The following is a 19,339-nucleotide window of genomic DNA, read 5'->3' as shown; positions in this document are numbered from 1 at the left end:
TTTCCTCTTGCATTTCAAATCTGGGTTAAGGGGTTGGTTTAAGCTGAAATATTTATTAATCAACTATGAGTTACTAGTTTGGGTTTGGGATATATAGCATTCTTAGGCATATACTGATAAAATTTTAATTAAAATTCTAATCTAATGCAAAAATCTTCTTTACAACATGCCAGATAGATTGTAATCCAACTTCTGCCTAAATATTTTTTACACGATGGGAAATAAACTACCTCCTCACAAAACAGCCCATTCTATTTTAGATCAATTCTAATCATTATAAAGTTCTTTATCTTTTAACACACCAAAAGCAGTATCCTTATAATATCTACCAGTTAGCTGTAGTACTGCAATCTGCAGTAACAGTCAACAAAGAAGGATTAATTTATTTTCTTTATGATTGACTGATTCCCATTCTATTTTCCTAACTCTACACAAAAGCTGTATAGTCGATGATCAAGAGTGACATCTAAACCTTGATTGGGTTTAACAGAAGTTAACAGAAAGAAGGGTATCAAATCTGTAATCCTAATCCTTAGCTTTCAGTTTTCATATTAACAGTCCTAACAATATCTTAATATTTTCTACGAAAAGTTGTATTGCATCACTGTGTGATTTCACTGCTTAACTACAAAATTAAGAATACAAAGTACCAGTCTCCCTGTTGCCAAAAAAGTTAACCTACCCTTAAAGTGCTATAGGAATAAAAATATTCAGTAGGTTTCCACAGGTCTTTATTGTTCATCATTTCATAGGCCATTCTTTGAGAAAGATTTCACATTTTCAAAGAATTTTTTAAATGTTTTATAAGCAAAATGACTAAAAAGCTGACATTTGCCAGCACAGCCAAAGACAGTCTACATTACTGTCTGAAATTCTTTGCTCCAAACTTTTTTAAATAACACTGATGAACTAATGGAAGCAGCTTGCCTTCTTTGTGAAGCCTATGAGTATCAGTTGCTCCTCCAATAAAAGTCCCATTGACAAAAATTCTTGGAACCTGTTTAAGTATATAGAAAATAGGTTAGTTAGTATTTTATCTTTTCGCAGTAATATATATATATATATATATGATACTGCCTTATACACTAAAAATATAAAAATATCTATCACATTTAATTATAACGTATATAAACAGTTCTTGCACATTATAAAAAGCTTTCCATATGTATACAAATGCAAATAAATACAAACATATGTCTACACAAAGGATCACAAAACTTAAAGCTGGAACGGCCCTTAGAAATCATCTAGCCTTGGTTGTAAAAATTCTTTCCCAATTTTCTACTTTCCTTCTAATCTTGGTTGCATTGGCTTTGTTTGTGCAAAAACTTTTCACTTTAATGTAATCAAAGTTATCCATTTTGCTTTTTGTAATGTTCTCTATCTCCTGTTTGGTCATGAATTCTTCTGTTCTGCATAAATCTGAACTATTCCTTGCTCTCCCAGTTTGCTTACAATATCATCCTTTATATCTAAATCATGAACCCATTTTGACTTTATTTTGGTATATGGTGTGAGATCTTGATCTATGCCTAGTTTCTGCCATACTCTTTTCCAGTTTTCCCAGCAGTTTTTGTCAGAGTGAGTTCTTATCCCAGAAGCTGGGGTTTTTGTGTTTATCAAATAGTAGATTACTATAGTCACTGACTACTGTGTCTTGTATACCTAACCTATTCTACTGATCCACCACTCTATTTCTTAGCCAGTACCAAGTAGTTCTGATGATTGCTAATTTATAATATAATTTTTACAACCAGCCTCTCTGAGAAGGACCTCATTTCTACAATACATAGAGAATTAAGTCAAATTTATAAGCATACAAGTCATTCCCCAATTGATAAATGGTCAAAGGATACGAACAGGCAGTTCTCAGATGAAGAAACTAAAGCTATCTATAGTCATATGAAAAAATGCTCTAAATCACTATTAATCAGAGAAATGCAAATCAAAACAACTCTGAGGTACCACATCACACACATCAGATTGGCCAACATGACAAAACAAGAAAATGATAAATGTTGGAGAAGACGTGGGAAAATTGGAACACTGATGCATTGTTGGTGGAGTTGTGAAATGATCCAACCATTTTGGAGAGCAATTTGGAACTATGCCCAGAGGGCTATAAAAATGTGCATACCCTTTGACCCAGCAATAGCATTTCTAGGGCTATATCCCAGAGAGATGTGGGAAAAGGACCCACATGTACAAAAATATTTATAGCAGATCTTTCTGTGGTGGTAAAGAATTGGAAATTGAGAGAATGCCCATCAACTGGGAAATGGCTGAACAAGTTGTGGTATATGAATGTAATGGCATACTATTGTGCTATAAGAAATGATGAACAGGCTGACTTCAGCAAAACCGGAAAGACTTGTATGGTCTGATGCTAAGTGAAGTGAGCAGAACCAGGAGAACACTGTACACAATAACAGCCACGTTGTGCGATGACTAATATTGATAAACTTAACCCTTCTCAGCAATACAAGGATCTAAGACATCTCCAAAGGCCTCATGATGGAAAATGCTATCTACAAAGAAGAAAGAACTATGGAGTTTGAATGCAGATCAAAACACAGTATTTGCTATTTTTTTCCTTCTGTTGTGTTTTGTTTCCTCTTTCTGGTGGTTCCTCCTATTGGTTCTAATTCTTATTACTACATCACTAATGTGAAAATATGTTTAATAGGAATGTATATGTATAGCCTCTATCAGATTGTGTGCTGTCTTGGGGAGGGAGGGGGAGAAAAATTGATTGTTGATAATTCAAAATAAATTAACTTTTAAAAAATAGTAAAAAAATTTTAAAAAAGAAATCATCTAGCCTTTGAAAAAAATTTTATTTTTCCAATTACATGTAAAAACAATTTTTAACATTCTTTTAAAAAATATTTTTGATTTCCAAATTCTCTCCCTCCCTCTCCCCCCCCCACTGAAGAAGCAAACAATTTGATATAGGTTATACATGTGTAGTCATGCAAAACAAAAGAAATCATGTAGTCTTACAATCTCATTTTACAGATAAGGAAAATGAGGCTCAGAGAGGTAAATCAGCTCATATAGCTAGAAAGAGATAGAGCTGAGTTTAAACCTAGGACATCGAGATCTAGGCTAACTTAAATGCCATCCCTTTCATGACATTTTCTCACCCCTCCTAGTCGATAACAGTCTTTCCTCTCAGATGCTTATTTTGGACCTCTCTAATGCAGCTAGGCGGCATAGTAAATGGTGGTGGGCTTGGTGTCAGGAAGACTTAAGTTCAAATCCTACCTCAGACACTAGCTGACTGACCCTGGGCAAGTTACTTAACCTTTGTCTGCCTCCATTTCCTTTTTTGTAAAAATGGAGATAATAGCACCAAATTCTTATTGCAGAGCAAATGAGATAACATAAGCAAAGTGCTTTGGAAACTTAAAAGTATCATATGAATTCTATCATTATTATTATTATTTAGCATGTACTCTTATGTTGTACAGTTTGAAAAGAATGTGTACAAAAATATATATTATGTTTTATATACACACATGCAGAGTCTCCACAATCCAACCTACCTTTCTGGTTTTCTCTCAAAACTCTGTTCACACATATTATACTACAACCAAACTGAATTATTTGTTATTGTCCCTACACTTGGCTACTTCTGTGCCCACTCTTTCCTCTTTCTGGAATGCCCCAACTTTTAACTCAACAACACTCCTCAAATTTCCACAGCCTGATTTGATCTCTCTTCTCTTTGATTCTTACAGCACCTAGCACCTTTTCTATAGCACTTACCTCACCTATATGGCATTTAGTGTTTTGTGTACACTTTTCCCTTTCCTAATATACTAAAAGCTCATTGAGGGCAGGAGCAGTATCTTATTCATCTTGTTTTTGTTTTGCCTTTTTTGCTAGACAATGGGGTTAAGTGACTTGCCCATGATCACACAGCTAGTAAGTGTCAAGTGTCTGAGGCTGGATTTGATCTCAGGTCCTCCTGACTCCAGGGCCAGTGCTCTATCCACTGCACCACTTAGCTGCCCCTCTTAGTCATCTTTGTATTCCTTATAGCACCAACCATAAGGCCTCATACAAGCCAAATCTTCAAAAAGCATTTGACTGAATTGACACCTATTTCATGGTTAAATATTACGAGAAATCTCTAAGTTTCTGAGGCTAAAACAGTTGGAAGACTGGCTAAGCCCTCCATTACTCTAAATGATAAATTCAACTATATTAATTGAATGAAAACAAAAATAACCCAAACAGGATAGAAAAATGCAATTAGAAGGGAAACATCAAGCTTTCAGTCATATGCTCATTGGCAAACAAAACTGTCCCAAAAAACCAACGGAATAAATTACATAGAGTTAGTGTCCATGTGAACGCCTATTGAAAAAAAAGTCCTGTGAGATTTCAAAAGGTCACAAAGATCTGCTTACTAAGAAAAAAACTTCTGATGCATACTCCTCACCCTTTCACAGGTGAACCCTTTCACAGAGGGACAGGAGAAAAATCTATACATTGAATAATTGTGCTGCTTCTCCTGTCTTGCCTTTTAGTTTTAGTCCCCAAAGGGCTGGCTCAGGAAAGTACCACTTACTTGACTTGAGGACCTAGGCCTCCTCCAATTCTGTGTAACCACAGACTGAACTCAAATGTTTGCTGGGGACTTGCCATAGGTCAAGTACTGTGTTAGGTGCTGAAGAAGATATAAAGATAACTTTGGCATAGTCTTTACTTTCCAAATGGATCATAATGAGGCTAAGGAAGATGAGTTATATATATACAACTATAATACAAAGTAGAATGTCCTAACAGAAGCACAAAAGAAATACTAAAAAAAAAAAAAAAAGTCCACATTTTTAAAATAGGGAATCTAAAGAATTTACTCACAGTTCTTGCACCAGTCATTTTGTGAAGAGCATCCTGAAACTGGCTTCCATATTTATGCATGTCCAATTCCACTGCAGTGTATTTTATATCCATGTCATTAAAAAGTTTTTTTGCCATTGTACAATAAGAACAGGACGTTTTTGAGAAGATCACTACACAATTATGTGAAATTGTTTCCTATAAAGAAATGCATAATTTCATTCTGGTTAGACTTTGTGTAGTGACAAGTGGAGGTCTAGGCATTTTAATGGCACTAATAATCAAAGAAGTGCAAATTAAAATTAAAATAATCATAAGGTCTCATCTTACCCATCAAATTGGCAAAAAAAAAATTTAAAATAACAAAAGGTGCTTGAAGGGGTGAGAGACAGGTTTTCATTTATTACTGAAGGAGCTTTTCTCTAAGAGAGAAATTAGTGAATTCACAATAAAAGTTACAAAAATAAATCATACCCTTTAACCTAATAATTTCAGTGTCAGAAATCTACTCTAAAAGTGTTATGAAAACAAATAAACATAAAAACTATCTCTTCAAAAATTTGCAAATCAGTCAAGAAGCATTTATTAAGCACCTACTATATATGCCAGTTCCTCTGCTACATGTTGAGGATACAAAGGGAAGCAAAAACAATCACTGATCTCAAGGGGCTCATAATTGATTAGAAGAAACAACATACAAAGAACAATGCACAAAAAAGATAGAATAAATTAGAGATGATCTCAGAAGGAAGATACTAAAAGTAAAGAAACTCATGGAAGGGTTCTTGAAGGAAATGGGATAGCTGAGATGTGAAGCCAGGAAGCAGAAATGAGTAGGGTGGTGAAAATTCCAGAGATGAGGGGCAGTCAGGAAGAATGCACAGAGTCTAGAGCCATAGTGTCTTGCAGAAGGAACAACAAGGAGGCCAGAGTCACTGGATCATAGAGTATGTAGAAGGGAATAAAGTTTAAGAAGACTGGAAAAGTAGGAAGGGATCAGGTCATGAAGAGCTTTAAAAGATAAAGCGAGGCATTAGGGAGTCACTGCAGTTTAATGAAAAGGGAAATGACATAGGCAGACCTCTATACTATTTCACTTGGTGATCTCATCAGTTCCCACGAATTTAATTATGATGTCTATGTTGGTAATTCTCAAATCTAAATTGCCCTAATCTCTTTGGTAAACTTCTATCTCACATCTCCAACTGCCTTTCAGTTATCTCAAACTGGATGTCCAGTAGACAAGGGCTTCTTAATCTTTTTCCATTCAGGACCCCTTTTTGAATTTCAGCAGCGTTCTCTGGGTGTTGTTTGGCCTGAGGGCAGGAACAGTGTAAAGTAGACTTGTTTTGTGTTCAGAACCAAGGCTTCAATGAAGTTGCACAGGCAAGTGCTGCCAGAAACACCTCAGATTCATTATCCATTTGATTTTTAACTAATTTTTGGTCTTGCATGTTCAGAAACCTTTTACTGTTGCCAAATTTTTCAAGACCCCATATGGGGTCACAACCCATAGTTTTAAGAAGTACTGAAGTAGACATTTTAACTCTCTATGTCTAAAACAGAACTCATTATCTTTTCCCCTAAACTTTCCCCCACCATTTTTTTTTTCTTTTTAGGCAACTGGGGTTAAGTGACTTGCCCAGGGTCACACAGCTAGTGAGTGTCAAGTGTTTGGTCTGAGGCTGGATTTGAACTCAGGTCCTCCTGACTTCAGGGCAGTGCTCTATCCACTGCACCACCTAGCTGTCGCACACCACTTTCACTTTTACTGCAGTAGGCAACACTAACCTCCCAGATCCTCAGGTTTATAATTTAGGAGTCATTCTGGATTCTTCTTATCTCTCATCCCCTTCCTCCCTGCCCACATCTAATCTGTAACCAAGGTCTGTCAATTTCACCTTCGCAACATCTCTCCAGTACGCCCTCTTCACTCCTCTGACACTGCCACCGCTCTAGTGCTGGCTCTCATCACCTCGTGCTTGGACTATTGCCTGATTGGAGTCTCCACGAATTCCAATCCATCCTCCATTCAGTCACTAAAGTGATTTTCCTAAAGTCCAAAACTGACTAAGTCATTCCCCTACTCAATAAACTTCAGTTGCTATATTGCTTCCAAGATCAAATACAAAATGCTCTGTTTGGCATTCAAAGTCCTTCCTAACCTAGCCCCCTCCTACATTTCCAGTATTTTTATACCTTTCTCCCTGCCACATACGCCTCCTGGCTTTCCCATGTACAAGATTCTCCACCTCTTGGCTCTGGGCATTTTCTGTCCCCCATGCCTGGAATGCTCTCCTTTCTCAACTTCACCAAGTAGCCTCCCTGTCTTCCTTTAAGTCCAAACTAAAATCTCACTTGCTACAGGAAGCCTTCCCAACCCCTAATTCCAGTGCTTTCTCTTTGTTAATTATTTTCTATTCATCCTGTATATCGATTGCTTTATATATATTTGTTTGCATGTAGTTTCCCTCATTAGGTTGTAAGTTCCTTGAGGGCAGAGACTATCTTTCAACTCTTTTTGGACCCCCAGAGCACAGTGCCTGGCACACAATAGGCACCTAATAAACGTTTTAATTGATTGAATGCTAAAACAAGACTTGGAAACTGACTGGATATGTGGGGAGGGAAGAGGAAGGAATCAAGTATGCCTCAAGGTTGCAAATATTGGTGACTGGAAGAACAGTGATGCTCTAAACAGAAATGGGGGTGCAATGCAAATAAGACAGATGAGTATCAGGGATACAAAGAAGTCTGAAAAGACTTTTAAAAAATAAAACAAATCAAAAAAGCAGAACCAGAACTATGTAATACTAACTCTGACAATATGAGAAGAGAAATAAATGATAACAAATGTAAAAAGAATCCTATCTTAGAGGAGGTATAAAAAGTTATATTTAGTACTGTTGATAATGAAGTTTAATTAGTACAGCACTGTTTATAATCTTTTTTTTAAAACCCTGAAGTGGCTTGTAAATTCAATATGAATTAACAATTTTAGCCAAAAAGTATAATGAGATCTTATGTTTCATTAACAGATGCAAACTAGCTAGAACAAGTTAGAAAACAGCTCCCACTGTAATCTATTCTATTTAGAGTAAATCTGTCTTACTATATTCAGATTTGAGTACTACAGCTTGGGAAGGAGATTTAACAAATTGTAAACACATGCAGAGGAGAAGAACCATGATCAGTCAATCAACAAGCATTTATAAAGCACCCACTGTATATCAGGCACTGTTCAAGGTACTGAAGATACAAAAACAAAAATGAAACAATCACTTCCCTTGGGGGCAAGGTAATAACGTGGATGTGCATACACATCTATGAATGTATGTAAGTATGCATGTCAGTAAAAAATACACAAAAGGTAATTCTGGCAGGAAGGACACTAGTAAGAGAAAGGGCTTCATGAAAAAGGTGGCATTTCAGCTTTGAAGGAAACAAGGGATTTTAAAAGGCAGAGCTGAGAAGAAAGTACATCCTGTGTACTATGAGACCCAGGGGTCACTAAAGTGCAAAAAAACATCAAAGGGCAAAAAGCTGGGGAAAGGCCGTGCTAGTCTGGCTGCACCACAAATGCAGTGAAGGAGAGTAGTATTTAAGTATTAAGTATTAAGGCTGAAAGGGTAGGTCTTGGCACGAGTAGGGGGGTCTTTAAAAGCCTGGGGAGTTTATATTTAAATCCTAAAGGCAGTAAAAAGTCACTAAAGATTCTTGAGTAGGAGTGTGATTTAGTCACTCATGGGCTTTAGGAAAATCCCTCTGGCAGCTGTGTGGAGAATGGACTGGAGAAGGACACATGAGACAGCCCAAATATGAGGCCACTGTCATCATCTCAGGCAAGAAATAAATACAGGCCTGAACTAGGGTGGTATACACGTAAGGGAAAAGAAGAGGGCAGTAGGAGAGACATTGAGAAAGTAGAAATAGCAAGATTTGGCAACTGATTGGATGTGTGGAATCAGGGAGGAGGAGTGGAGAATAATGCTGAGGCTGTAAAACTGCATGTAAAACTAGTTATACAGTGGTTCCCTCAACAGAAATAGGGAACTTTGAGAGAGTAATGGGTTGGAGAAAGGGTGGGGAGGGGTGATAAAGAGGAGAGAAGAAAAGTTCTATTATATACATGTTGCATTTGAGATGCTTCTAGGACATCCAGTTTTGTAATATCCAATAAGCACTTGGAGATATGTGAATGGAGTTCAGGAAAGACAGTAGGGCTGATCTGAGTCATATGCATGGAAATCATAATTAAACCAATGCAAACTAAGGAGGGCACCAGGTGTTAGTGTATGGGGAAGAGGAGAACCCAGGACAGAGTCTTGGTTTACACCCACAATTAGGGGGTGTGAAATGGATGAATGAGCAAAGGAGATTGAGAAGTAGTAGTCAAATAGATAAGAGCATGGAAAAAGATAAGTTTCATAAAGCCCCAGAAAAAAGTATCCAGGAGGAAAGTGTCAAAAAGAACAGTGTCAAATTCTGCCAAAAGGTCAAGAAATTTGACAAAATGTTAGCGGACATAGCAATTCAAAGATGATTGTTTATGACCATAGAATGATAAGGGTACCAGAGATGATGCCATGAGGTACAGCTGAAGGAATTAGTGATTTTTGATTTGAGGAAAATTATACTTGTCTGAGACAGTATGTGATGGCTGTCTTCAAACATCTGAAGGACTATTGTGTGGAAAGGTAATAATAATAATAAACACTTAAATATTGCTTTAAATTTTGTAAAGTGTTTTACATATATTATCTCATTTGATCTTCACCACCACCCTGTAAGAATCGAAGCTATTATTATTCTTATTTTACAGATGAGGAAACTGAGGCTGGGAGAGGTTCAGTGACTTGCCCAGGGTCACACAGCTGGTAAGCGCCTGAGGCAAGATTTTAACTCAACACTTCCTACCTTCAAGTACAGCTTTTTATCCACAGACATGTTCTACTTGCTTCCACAGCGTAGAACTTCAAGTAATGGGTAGAAATTGCAGAAGGGCAGATTTCAGTTTATTATAAAGAAAAACTTCCTAACAAACTAAAGGTTCTCAAGAGATGAGTGATTTACCTTGGCAGGACATAGATCTCTCTATCATCAAAGGTTTTTAAGAGGAACCCTAGTAAGAATTTCATCTTAGGTATAGGGTAAACAATATAATTTTTGATGTTTTTTTTCTAAATTTCATCTTCTAGGATTCAATTTTTTTAATGTTAAATTTAAATTCCTTGATATAAGCATTAACAGTAGCACATCTTTTAAGATTATTATAACTCGTAATAAGTAATTTCAACATTATTAATTCCATACATTAATGGAATAAAGGAAAAGAAAAATAGAAGGCAGATTTTACTGAGCTAACTGGGTAACAAGCTGAAAAAGATAAGGGAAAAAAGGAAGGAGACTACAAAGGGTATGTGTGAGAGAAAAGAGCAAAGAAAAGAGGACAAGAAAGAGGAAAATGGTATTGCATAATCTAAAACAGAAGAAAGGAGACTATAGTGAAGAGGTACCAGCTTAATTAGGCTCTCTACATCAACATCTCGATAAGCCAATAGCACAGCTTTGTGGCTGTGCAAAGTGACCTCACTGGGGAGAGACAACATTTATCTAGCCACCCAAATGTATAGGACGGATATTAATCAACTAGATTTTTACTTACTTGAAGCCCAGGACTCATTAGTCCCAAAGATTATATATTCTTCATAGATTTTTTTTAAATAACAGATTTTAAAATATTACTGAATTAGCAAATATTTTGCTGAACTACCAATGACATAAAGTAAAATGTTAAGTAAAGCCATTAAATCAATTAAGATTATAGAATTCCCTTCTCACAATCAAAAAACTGGTGTTGAACTGCACTCACCTGGATCTGATTTATAGGAGCAATTTCTGATTTATCCATGGAAGAGGATGTTCTGTTCCCCATCCTAAAGGGGGAGGAAATTTAAATTATACAACTATGTGTTTTATACATTTTAAGGATAATAAATTATAAATGTAACATTTTAAGAGAGAAAATGTAAAAATATAAGATACAAAACAGATAAATTAGGTGAAGGCCATTCACACAAGAAAAAAGATCACTTACTTAACCAAAGTATTTATTGAAGAGTTACCTTGAATGGTAAATTTCCCACCTCTAATTCCTCAAGTACATTTAATGATCAGTTTTACATTCAACTTCGGGAATTTACTGTGCAAGTATGACATACCTAGACTCCAGTACACCACGATTCCACAGAGATTAATCAAGAAAATACATGTCCATATTAATTTAAGTTCAGTAAACTTGCTCCTATCCTAAAATTTATTTTTCCTATATAACCAGAAGTTTAGCAGTTTAATACTGAATTTTCAAAGGAAGGTTTTTACACTCTGGACCCCCCCCTTTTTTTCTTTTGCAGAAGAGGTTTTAAAACACAGTGAGAAAATGACTACTGCCCTGATCCTGCAAAGTTCAGCATACTCAGAACTTGAATGAAAGAGGGGAGTGCGCTCTTATTCCCAACCTAATGCTTCTACTGTTATACTACATAGAATACCCTTTTTCTGCAACAATCATTTCAACAAAGAAATTTTTTAAAAAATCTTATTAATTCTGATAGATGCCCTCAAAAGTCCCACACTGAAGCATAAATCTTTTTTAACTTGACAATTAGAGTCTAAAAACTGGGATCCTTCTTCCCCTAGTCACCCATTCACTGCTTCCAAATCTATAGTAAGTGAGTCCACTTTCTCAGGAACCAGTGATAATCTATTCCATTGCTGGACAGTTCCAGTTGTTGCAAAAGGTCTTTATAAAGCTGAATTGACATCTTCCTGTCTTCAATTTCTATCAATATAGGCTTACTGCTGACCTCTGGAACAATACATGACAGGTCTATTTTTTCCTCTAAGCAACAGTCCTTTAAATATTTGAAGTAAAGTAAAATGTCTCTCCTTTCCAAACTATCTACACATCCTAGATTCTTCCAACTATTCTTTATTATCACTTTGCAAGGCTGAGATCACTATCCTGTTGTACTATGCTTGAAAACACTCTTATTTGTTTAAAAAAAAAATGGCACCCACATTGTGGTAGTATTACAGATGCATGTCTGACCAGCTCTAAATAGTTAGATTATGACTTTCCCATAATCTAAACACTATATTTCTCTTAACACCTTTTTTTTTCTTTTTTTTTTAAGTAGCTACACTGCACTCCTAAAGCACATTAAGCATTAGGTCAACTAAAACATCAGATCCTTTTTAAATAAATAAATGTTGAGCTAGTGTCTTTCCTTTCTGTACTTGTGCAACTGATTTTTAAACATAAACCAGGACTTTACATTTATATCGGTTAAATTTTATGTCCACAAAAGTTCTTGTGGTGTGGACATAAATTCGGGTTTTTGAAGACTATATCTTAAAGAGGTCAATGGGAAAAGACCACTATGCAGAGGCTTATTATAAAGAGGTTGGCTATCAGGTGATACTTTTTTTTTTGTCTAAAACAACCTATGAAACCCATTTTATCTTGTTAAGATTGTAATAAAAATGATCTGTCATCTGTTATATTAGCTGCCTCTTTCCAGCTCTGTGCCAACTGAAAAACTGATAAGCATACCTATGCTTTTATATACAATCAATGATGATAGTGTTGAATGGATAATAGGCATATCTCTATGGCCTTCTAATAAACATATATCTTTAGCCTGACTTCAGTACTTCAAAGATCTGTGGTTTCATCCATATGGATACTCTCTTTAGTTAATGTATATTACAATCCCTCCATCCCTTAATAAAAGTTTAATGAGTTGTCTCAGCCCCCAAAATAAGTGAATAATAAAATCATCACATCCAGTTCTCTTGGTGACAAGATTTCTCAGACAGGGTTGAACCTATCCTCAGATGACAGTATGTCATCAAACCCATCCCAAAGGCTTTTCTAATATAGCAAAACTTGCCAGAGCTTATGCTCTCTCTGCCAGCATAAGCTTCTTTCACCTATAGTCACATCCAAGTTATCTGAGGGGCTGTAACTTTAGCAGAGAAGCATGGTGATCCTGGACACGAGATGACAACAAGGCACTATTCAAAACTTTTTGGGTACAGCTATACCCAAATGACTGAAAATCCATTCAACAGTACTACTATTTAGCTCATGTTTCATCGCATAATCCAAGATTATTTTGTAGAAGCCATCAAAAAAAAAAGGAAATAAGATTTATTCTAAGTGAATTTCATTAACTCCTAATGATTGTTAATTTTTCCTTTCTGAAATCCTCAGTTTTAATAGGTGATCAGGATAGATAGGATCTCAGAAATCACAGGACCATATATTTAGAGCTGGAAGGACATTAAGTCCAACCCCATCTTTTTATAGATGAGGAAATTCAGGTACAAAGAGGTTCAATGACTTGCCTAAAGTCACAAAAGTAGTTTCGATGGCAGAATCAGGAACTGCCTCCCGGATTCCCAGTGGAATACTTAAAAACCACTCTATGTCATGTAGTACAACCTAAAATTACATACAAGGAAAAAGAAGTAGAGTGACAAAGTCACTTACCCAAGGAACAAACCCAGTCTCCTTACTCCCCCTTCCTGTGTTCTCACGATAAAACATTAAAAAGCCAGTACTAAAAGCTCAGGATGAACACACACTGCTGGTGTCACCTTTTGTCTCAGCTCAACAAGCTCAGACAAGCTATAATAACCGCCCACCCAGTGGGATGTGATATGCTTAGAAAGAAAACTGGTATTAGTCATTTTCTTTACAAGCTGTAAAAACTATAAGATTCCTGGCAGTTAAGTAGGGACATGAGAGACCACCTAGTCCTGCCCATTCATTCCTGAAAAAGAATTCTATAGCATTCCCAACAAGCAGTCATTCAGTACAAAGATTTCCAAGGAGCAACATACCTCACCTCAATCCACTTTGGGACTGCTCAAATAATTAGGAACTTTTTCTTTACAATGAGCCTAAACATGCTTCTTTGAAATTTCCCTTATACCCACTACTTTACTTCTGGTTCTGTCCTCTGGAACCAAGAAAAGTAAGATTAATGCCTCTTTCACAGGTTAGTCCTTCAAATACTAGAAAACTACTATCATGTTCCATTGTCTTCCTCTTCTCCGGGATCTGGGAATACACAGTTCCTTGAACTGATCTTATGTGGCATATTCTTCACTCCTTTCACCATTCTGGGGACTGTCTTCTGCACACATTCACCTTTATGTCACATGGCAAGAAGTGGCATTCAGAACTAAAAACAATACTCCAGTGCAGAATATATAAAAATTATAACCTTCTTGTTCTACACACTATGCTTCTCTCTAAAACAGAAAGTGATCACAAAAAGTCTGCCTGGCTTCATTAAGAACAGAATTTGGCAGTGTTTTTTTTTTTTTATTTGAAGTGGACGACTAGACTTTGAAATGTTGTCCAAGTACTTTACTTAGATTTAGCACAAAACTACCTCCTTAATGTGTTTTTTTAATTTTGCCAAGAATATGAATGCTTACTTGTCCCCTTCACTAGTTCTCTAACACACCACCCATTTTCTAAGATAGTTCAAAAAATTCTTGAAATCTACAAGTTCTTCCTAAGGTCTAGGCAGGGGGAATTAATTTCATTGAGGGAAGATAAGATTGTTGCCTGACCATCTGCCAGGGGAGGAGAACCTGCTGCCTTGAGGCCACAAGTGGCCTTCTAGGTTTTAGGTGAAGCCTTTATCAAAGGTATTTGTTCTACGAAGTTTGGATTTAGTCAAAGGGCCAAGTTTGAGGACCTAGAGGGCTTCGGGTTCCCCATCCCTGAATCTCTTAGTTTAGGCTTCAAGTCCTTGCTAACTACTTTGTTCTATTCTTCCACTTCTAAAAGGCACTTACCTCGGGAAAGAAAATAGACTAAAGGTAAGGGCTAAGTAGTATGACTCCTTATAATTACCCAAAATCACCAGCCTACATTACCCCCACAAATAATCCTTTATTTATTATCCCATTATCATCAGCCTACTTCCCCCAACCCCCTATACAATAATATCTTCATTAATCCTTCTTGGCCTAAAAAAAAAAAAAAGTTGCTTGTCCAATATAAACTTAAAGCAAAAAGAGTTAGATGTTCTTAAAGGCTCCTGTTTTTCCACAGCTAGACGATGCAGTGAATAGAATGCTGGACTCTGGTGTCAAGAAGACGCAAACTTAAATTCTGCCTCAGACACTAGTGTGTGACTTTGGGCAAGTCAATTTCTTCATCTATAAAATGGGGATAGTAACAGCACCTACTTCACAGGGTTGCTGGGAGGATCAAATAACATATGCAAAGAATTTTGCACACCTTCTATAAATGTTAGCTATTATTAAAATGAAATCTTAAAGCTCCCTATAAATGCTAGTTATTTTTTCCACCAAGGTAGGTTTGATTAATAAACTGTCTACATCCACTCCAGGAATTTTTGTCTAAAGAAATAGCATCAATACTTCACCACGACCAGTGCTGGGTAAACACTAAAACATCCTTATTTGGCTCTTTTTCTAGACTCCATAGAGATTAATAAATCAATAAACATTTTTAAAGCCCCTACTATGTGCCAGGCACTGTACTAGACATCAGGAACAAAAAAAATAGGCAAAAGACAGTCCCAGCCCTCAAGAAGCTTACAATCTAAACATAAGACTAACCTGGCAGACTATGTGTCCTGCTTACGTAACAATGCAACTGAGTAGATAACTTATTTTCTACAGATCAGACTTGTTATATGCCATCTCTTTAGGTTATATTACTTCTACAATCAGCTAATCTCATCCATTTTATCTTGTTTTTTCATTAGCTCTAATTTTAGACGACAATTTTAGCTCCTTAAAGTCTGGGGTAAGGGATCTTCCTACCTCCTTGGACTATAAAAACTGACAAACCAACTGTTTAATAAACTGGCCTAGAATTATATCAGGGATTGATGTTAAATTTACTGATGTTTCTAGAACCTGTTCTTTGCCTTTAAGAAAAAAATCAAACACTTGCTCTCCTCCAATCTGCTGGGTAGTTCTATTTTCATCATTACTAAAAAGTGTGTTCCCAATATCTCATCTTCAAAATCCTTCAGAACCAGGGGTTATTATTATAAGTCATCTGAATCTGGACAACTGATTCACTTAAAGGTGCTCCTTTACCATTTTCTCATTTATCTCCCCTTGCAATTTCCTTTTTACGGTTTTCTAACACTTCCAGTTTAAATGCCAGTATCTTTGCCCAGTGGAAACATAATAGGAACAAAGCAGTTCTGTCTTATGTTAGCAAGTTACCATTACACTCCTGCAAGCAGCAGGCCTTCCCTTTTTTATTCTTCTCCCCAGATATAACAACAAAAGAAATACTATATGATCCTCAGCAGTTTTTTTTTTTCCTAAGACCTATGGGCAGGGGTCATTTTAGGCCCTTATCCTTACTGAGACTCTTAGCTCTTTATATAAATTCTTAATGGAGGAAACTAACTTTCCTGAATGTCCTTTTTCCACTGTCCAGGAATTATGGGCTCCACTTCTTAAAAAAACAAAAACAAAAACAAAAACAAAAACAACTTCCAAATTCTCCTTGGATACCGTTTATGAAATCGATCTCCAAATGACCCATCTCTAGAAAAGCCCCTTTCCTACTCCAGTTGCTCAAAAGTAGTATACGCCACATATAAAGAATTCCAGTTCCTATTTCCCCTTCTCCCACTGATCAAGAGAACACATAAATCCTTTTAATAATAACTACACTTTAATGTCACAAATCGCTTTGCAAAAATCTCTCAGTTTATCCCCCAAACAACCTGGAGAAGGTAGATACTATACATCGAGGTAGAGGTTAAGTGATTTGTCTATGGTCACACAGTCAGCGTCTGGCCAAATTTGAAGTCAAGCCTTTCTGAATCCAGAAGTATTTTACAAACTCTAAAGTGATATAATAAATGCATCATTGTGCTAACTAGCTTTTATTTTTAGAGGGTGATGGTGGTAGGGAGTAACTAAACTTTTATAAGGAAGGTAAACTTCATTCTTCCCATGTCTTCCTTCTCCCTCTCATAGTTTACGGGTAAAAAAAATGAAGGGTGAGCTGCTGGGAACTCTTCTTCCCCTACTTGTCTTGGTAATTCTTAGTCGCCCAAAAACCGAGAGAACAGATCTGGAGGGAGGTGGCGCCCGGAACCCCAGAAGGAAGACCTCTGTCTAGGGGAGAAAGGGCGCCCCTCGGTCTACGTCAGAACCTCTACGTGAATAAACCTACAATTGTGCAGGCCACCCCGCCCCCCGCCCCAGCCAACTCTGGCTGTCTCCCCACCCCACCCCTAGGCGCTGGGGCTGCCCCGTCCTAGCCACGAAGACTGGCCAAGCGCGGAGGCTGCCCCACACCCTCCTTCAGGGCGGCTAGGACTCTCCTCTCAGGCCTCGGGGCTGCAACCCCTTTCCTCCCTCCTCCCACCCCAAATTTGGGGCCGCCCACACCCCAACGCGGCACGCCTTTTCCCCTCCCTCCCCCGGCACATTACCCGACGGTGGCTGAGGCATTCAAGCCCCAGCGGCTCCGGGCGAGGAGCCGGGCCCCTGCGATCGCCGCCCGGCTGAGCAAGGACATGGCCCAAGAGGGGACAGCGCCCCTCCGCCGGCGGCGAGGCCTCCCCTCCCCAGTTGGCCCGCGGCCCCGGGAGCCGGTCGAGTCTGTACAGGGTCAGAAGAAATTTTCCCCCACTCCCCCCTTCCGGGACAGACCGAGCGCGTCAGAGGAAGCGGACGCCGGGACGCCCCGCTCCGCCCCGCCCCGCCCCCGGGCCTTGCTGGCCATGCTGTGACCGGTCTCACCAGCGCCGACGTCCCCGCGGATGAGCGGCTCGGCGTCGCCACGGCTCCGCCCTGCGCTGTCCACGGTTCTCCCCGCGCTCCCGTTGCCGCGACCCGTAGGCTGCGCGGGGCATGGGAGGCGCGGGCGCGGCGGGTGTCGCTGCTGCTTCGCCTTCGCCGCCTTCTCTGATGGGACCGGCGGGGCGGACGGGCCGGGAGGAGTGAGCTCCAGGTGTCGGCCGGCGTCTTTCCCCCTGGTCCGGCGGCCTTTGTCACGATCAGAGCCCAGCCCTGGGTGGGTTGTCAGGCAGCCAGGGGGGTGAGGGTGGGGGAGACCCTCCCCAGCTGCAAGGACGGCGTCGGGGGCTGGCGATCCCCGGACCCGAGTCTGCAACTAAATTGCCGCCCCTGTATGTAGCCCAGAGCTCGGGCGAAGAATTATGCTTTGAGAAAGCTAATTGTTAAAGATAAATGTTACTATCTTCTGGTTTTGTCAAACCTACATTTCCCCGATTTCCCTTTCCTCACCCTTCCCGTATAATAACAAGTTTCTAAGCAAGAAGAAGAAACACATCAACCCAACAGCAATATACCGAAAAATGTCGGGCAATGAATTGTAATGTTCCACACTTGTGGACCTCACCTCTGCTTATGTCTCTTCGCGCTGAGCACTGTACCAGGCATCTAGTAAGAAAGGGCTTAATAGATGCTGCTTGTTTGCTTGGGGACCAAACTTGTTCTTTAGAACTTGGCAACATTCGCGGGGGGGGGGGGGGGGGGGGAAAGGAGAAACACAGCCAATTTTCTGGGTGACCTTAAAGACATACCGTGGCAGTTAATTTAAACGTCATTTTCCAAGCCAAGCAGTGATAATAGCAGCCCTTTGGGTTTTATACTGTACTCAGCTACATAATTATACGATGAGGATCCTCACCATCCTTTGCATTTTGCCTATAAGGCAATTATCTATATAACTTGCTTTTAAAGACAAATATGGACTTTATGGAAGCCAATGACAGAAATTGTCCCTGAAATTTCAGAAGCATTGATTGGAACCAGCTGGATTGTTTGTTTTGTTTTATTCTTCATGATAAAATAGCTGAGTTTATGATTCTGATTGCCAAGGTACAAATCAGAACTCTGTTTCTGATTGGGTTCTTTATTTTCATACTGCATGGTAACCCATAAAGCACAGACTATGTCACAGAAGTACTTCCAGGGGTCTCTGATCTCACTGAGGTGGGTACTCCCTCCAGTGGTACAACCCAGGTGGTAGAATACAGTTGGAGAATGAAACATAGGCTGTCCAACGTGGTAGATGTATTAGGTTGTTTTGCTTAATTTTACTTTGTAGTGAGGGAGTGTTCTGTTGGGGTTTATTGAGAAATGGCATCAATGAGGGGAGGGAGGGAACCATGCTTTAATATTAAACAAATATGCTAGGGGAAGGGAGGGCAGATGATGTATCTTCAGTTATAAATCCTATGATTCTATGAACCTAAAAGTTGAGAATGGGGTCTTCATCATAATTACATGACTGTATAAATCAAAGGGCTATATCATTCCTTGGCTTGAGAATGGGATCAGTTCTTAAAAAGTTGTTGTAGGTTGTAGATAAAGCCTAGGTTAAGTGCAGGATTTTTCAGGTAATTGGTTATTTTAGTACCTGCATACTCCT

At 38.6% G+C, this 19,339-nt stretch overlaps 1 protein-coding gene across 1 annotated transcript; it reads right to left on the bottom strand.

Annotated features, from left to right (window-relative positions):
* Positions 1-714: 714 nt before the first annotated feature.
* Positions 715-17,480, bottom strand: GLRX2 (glutaredoxin 2). The gene is made up of 4 exons (XM_027843463.1): positions 17,373-17,480; positions 10,724-10,787; positions 4,873-5,049; positions 715-997 (listed from the first exon to the last, which is right to left on the bottom strand). The coding sequence occupies exons 1-4, from the start codon at positions 17,456-17,458 to the stop codon at positions 860-862; spliced, it is 465 nt and encodes a 154-aa protein (XP_027699264.1). The 5' UTR covers positions 17,459-17,480; the 3' UTR covers positions 715-859.
* Between the last annotated feature and the right edge of the window lie 1,859 nt (positions 17,481-19,339).

The sequence above is a fragment of the Vombatus ursinus genome, unplaced genomic scaffold (genome assembly GCF_900497805.2).
Source record: "Vombatus ursinus unplaced genomic scaffold, bare-nosed wombat genome assembly UNPS02014909.1, whole genome shotgun sequence".
NCBI lineage: Eukaryota > Metazoa > Chordata > Mammalia > Diprotodontia > Vombatidae > Vombatus > Vombatus ursinus.
This window is presented reverse-complemented; position numbering and strand designations above follow the sequence as displayed.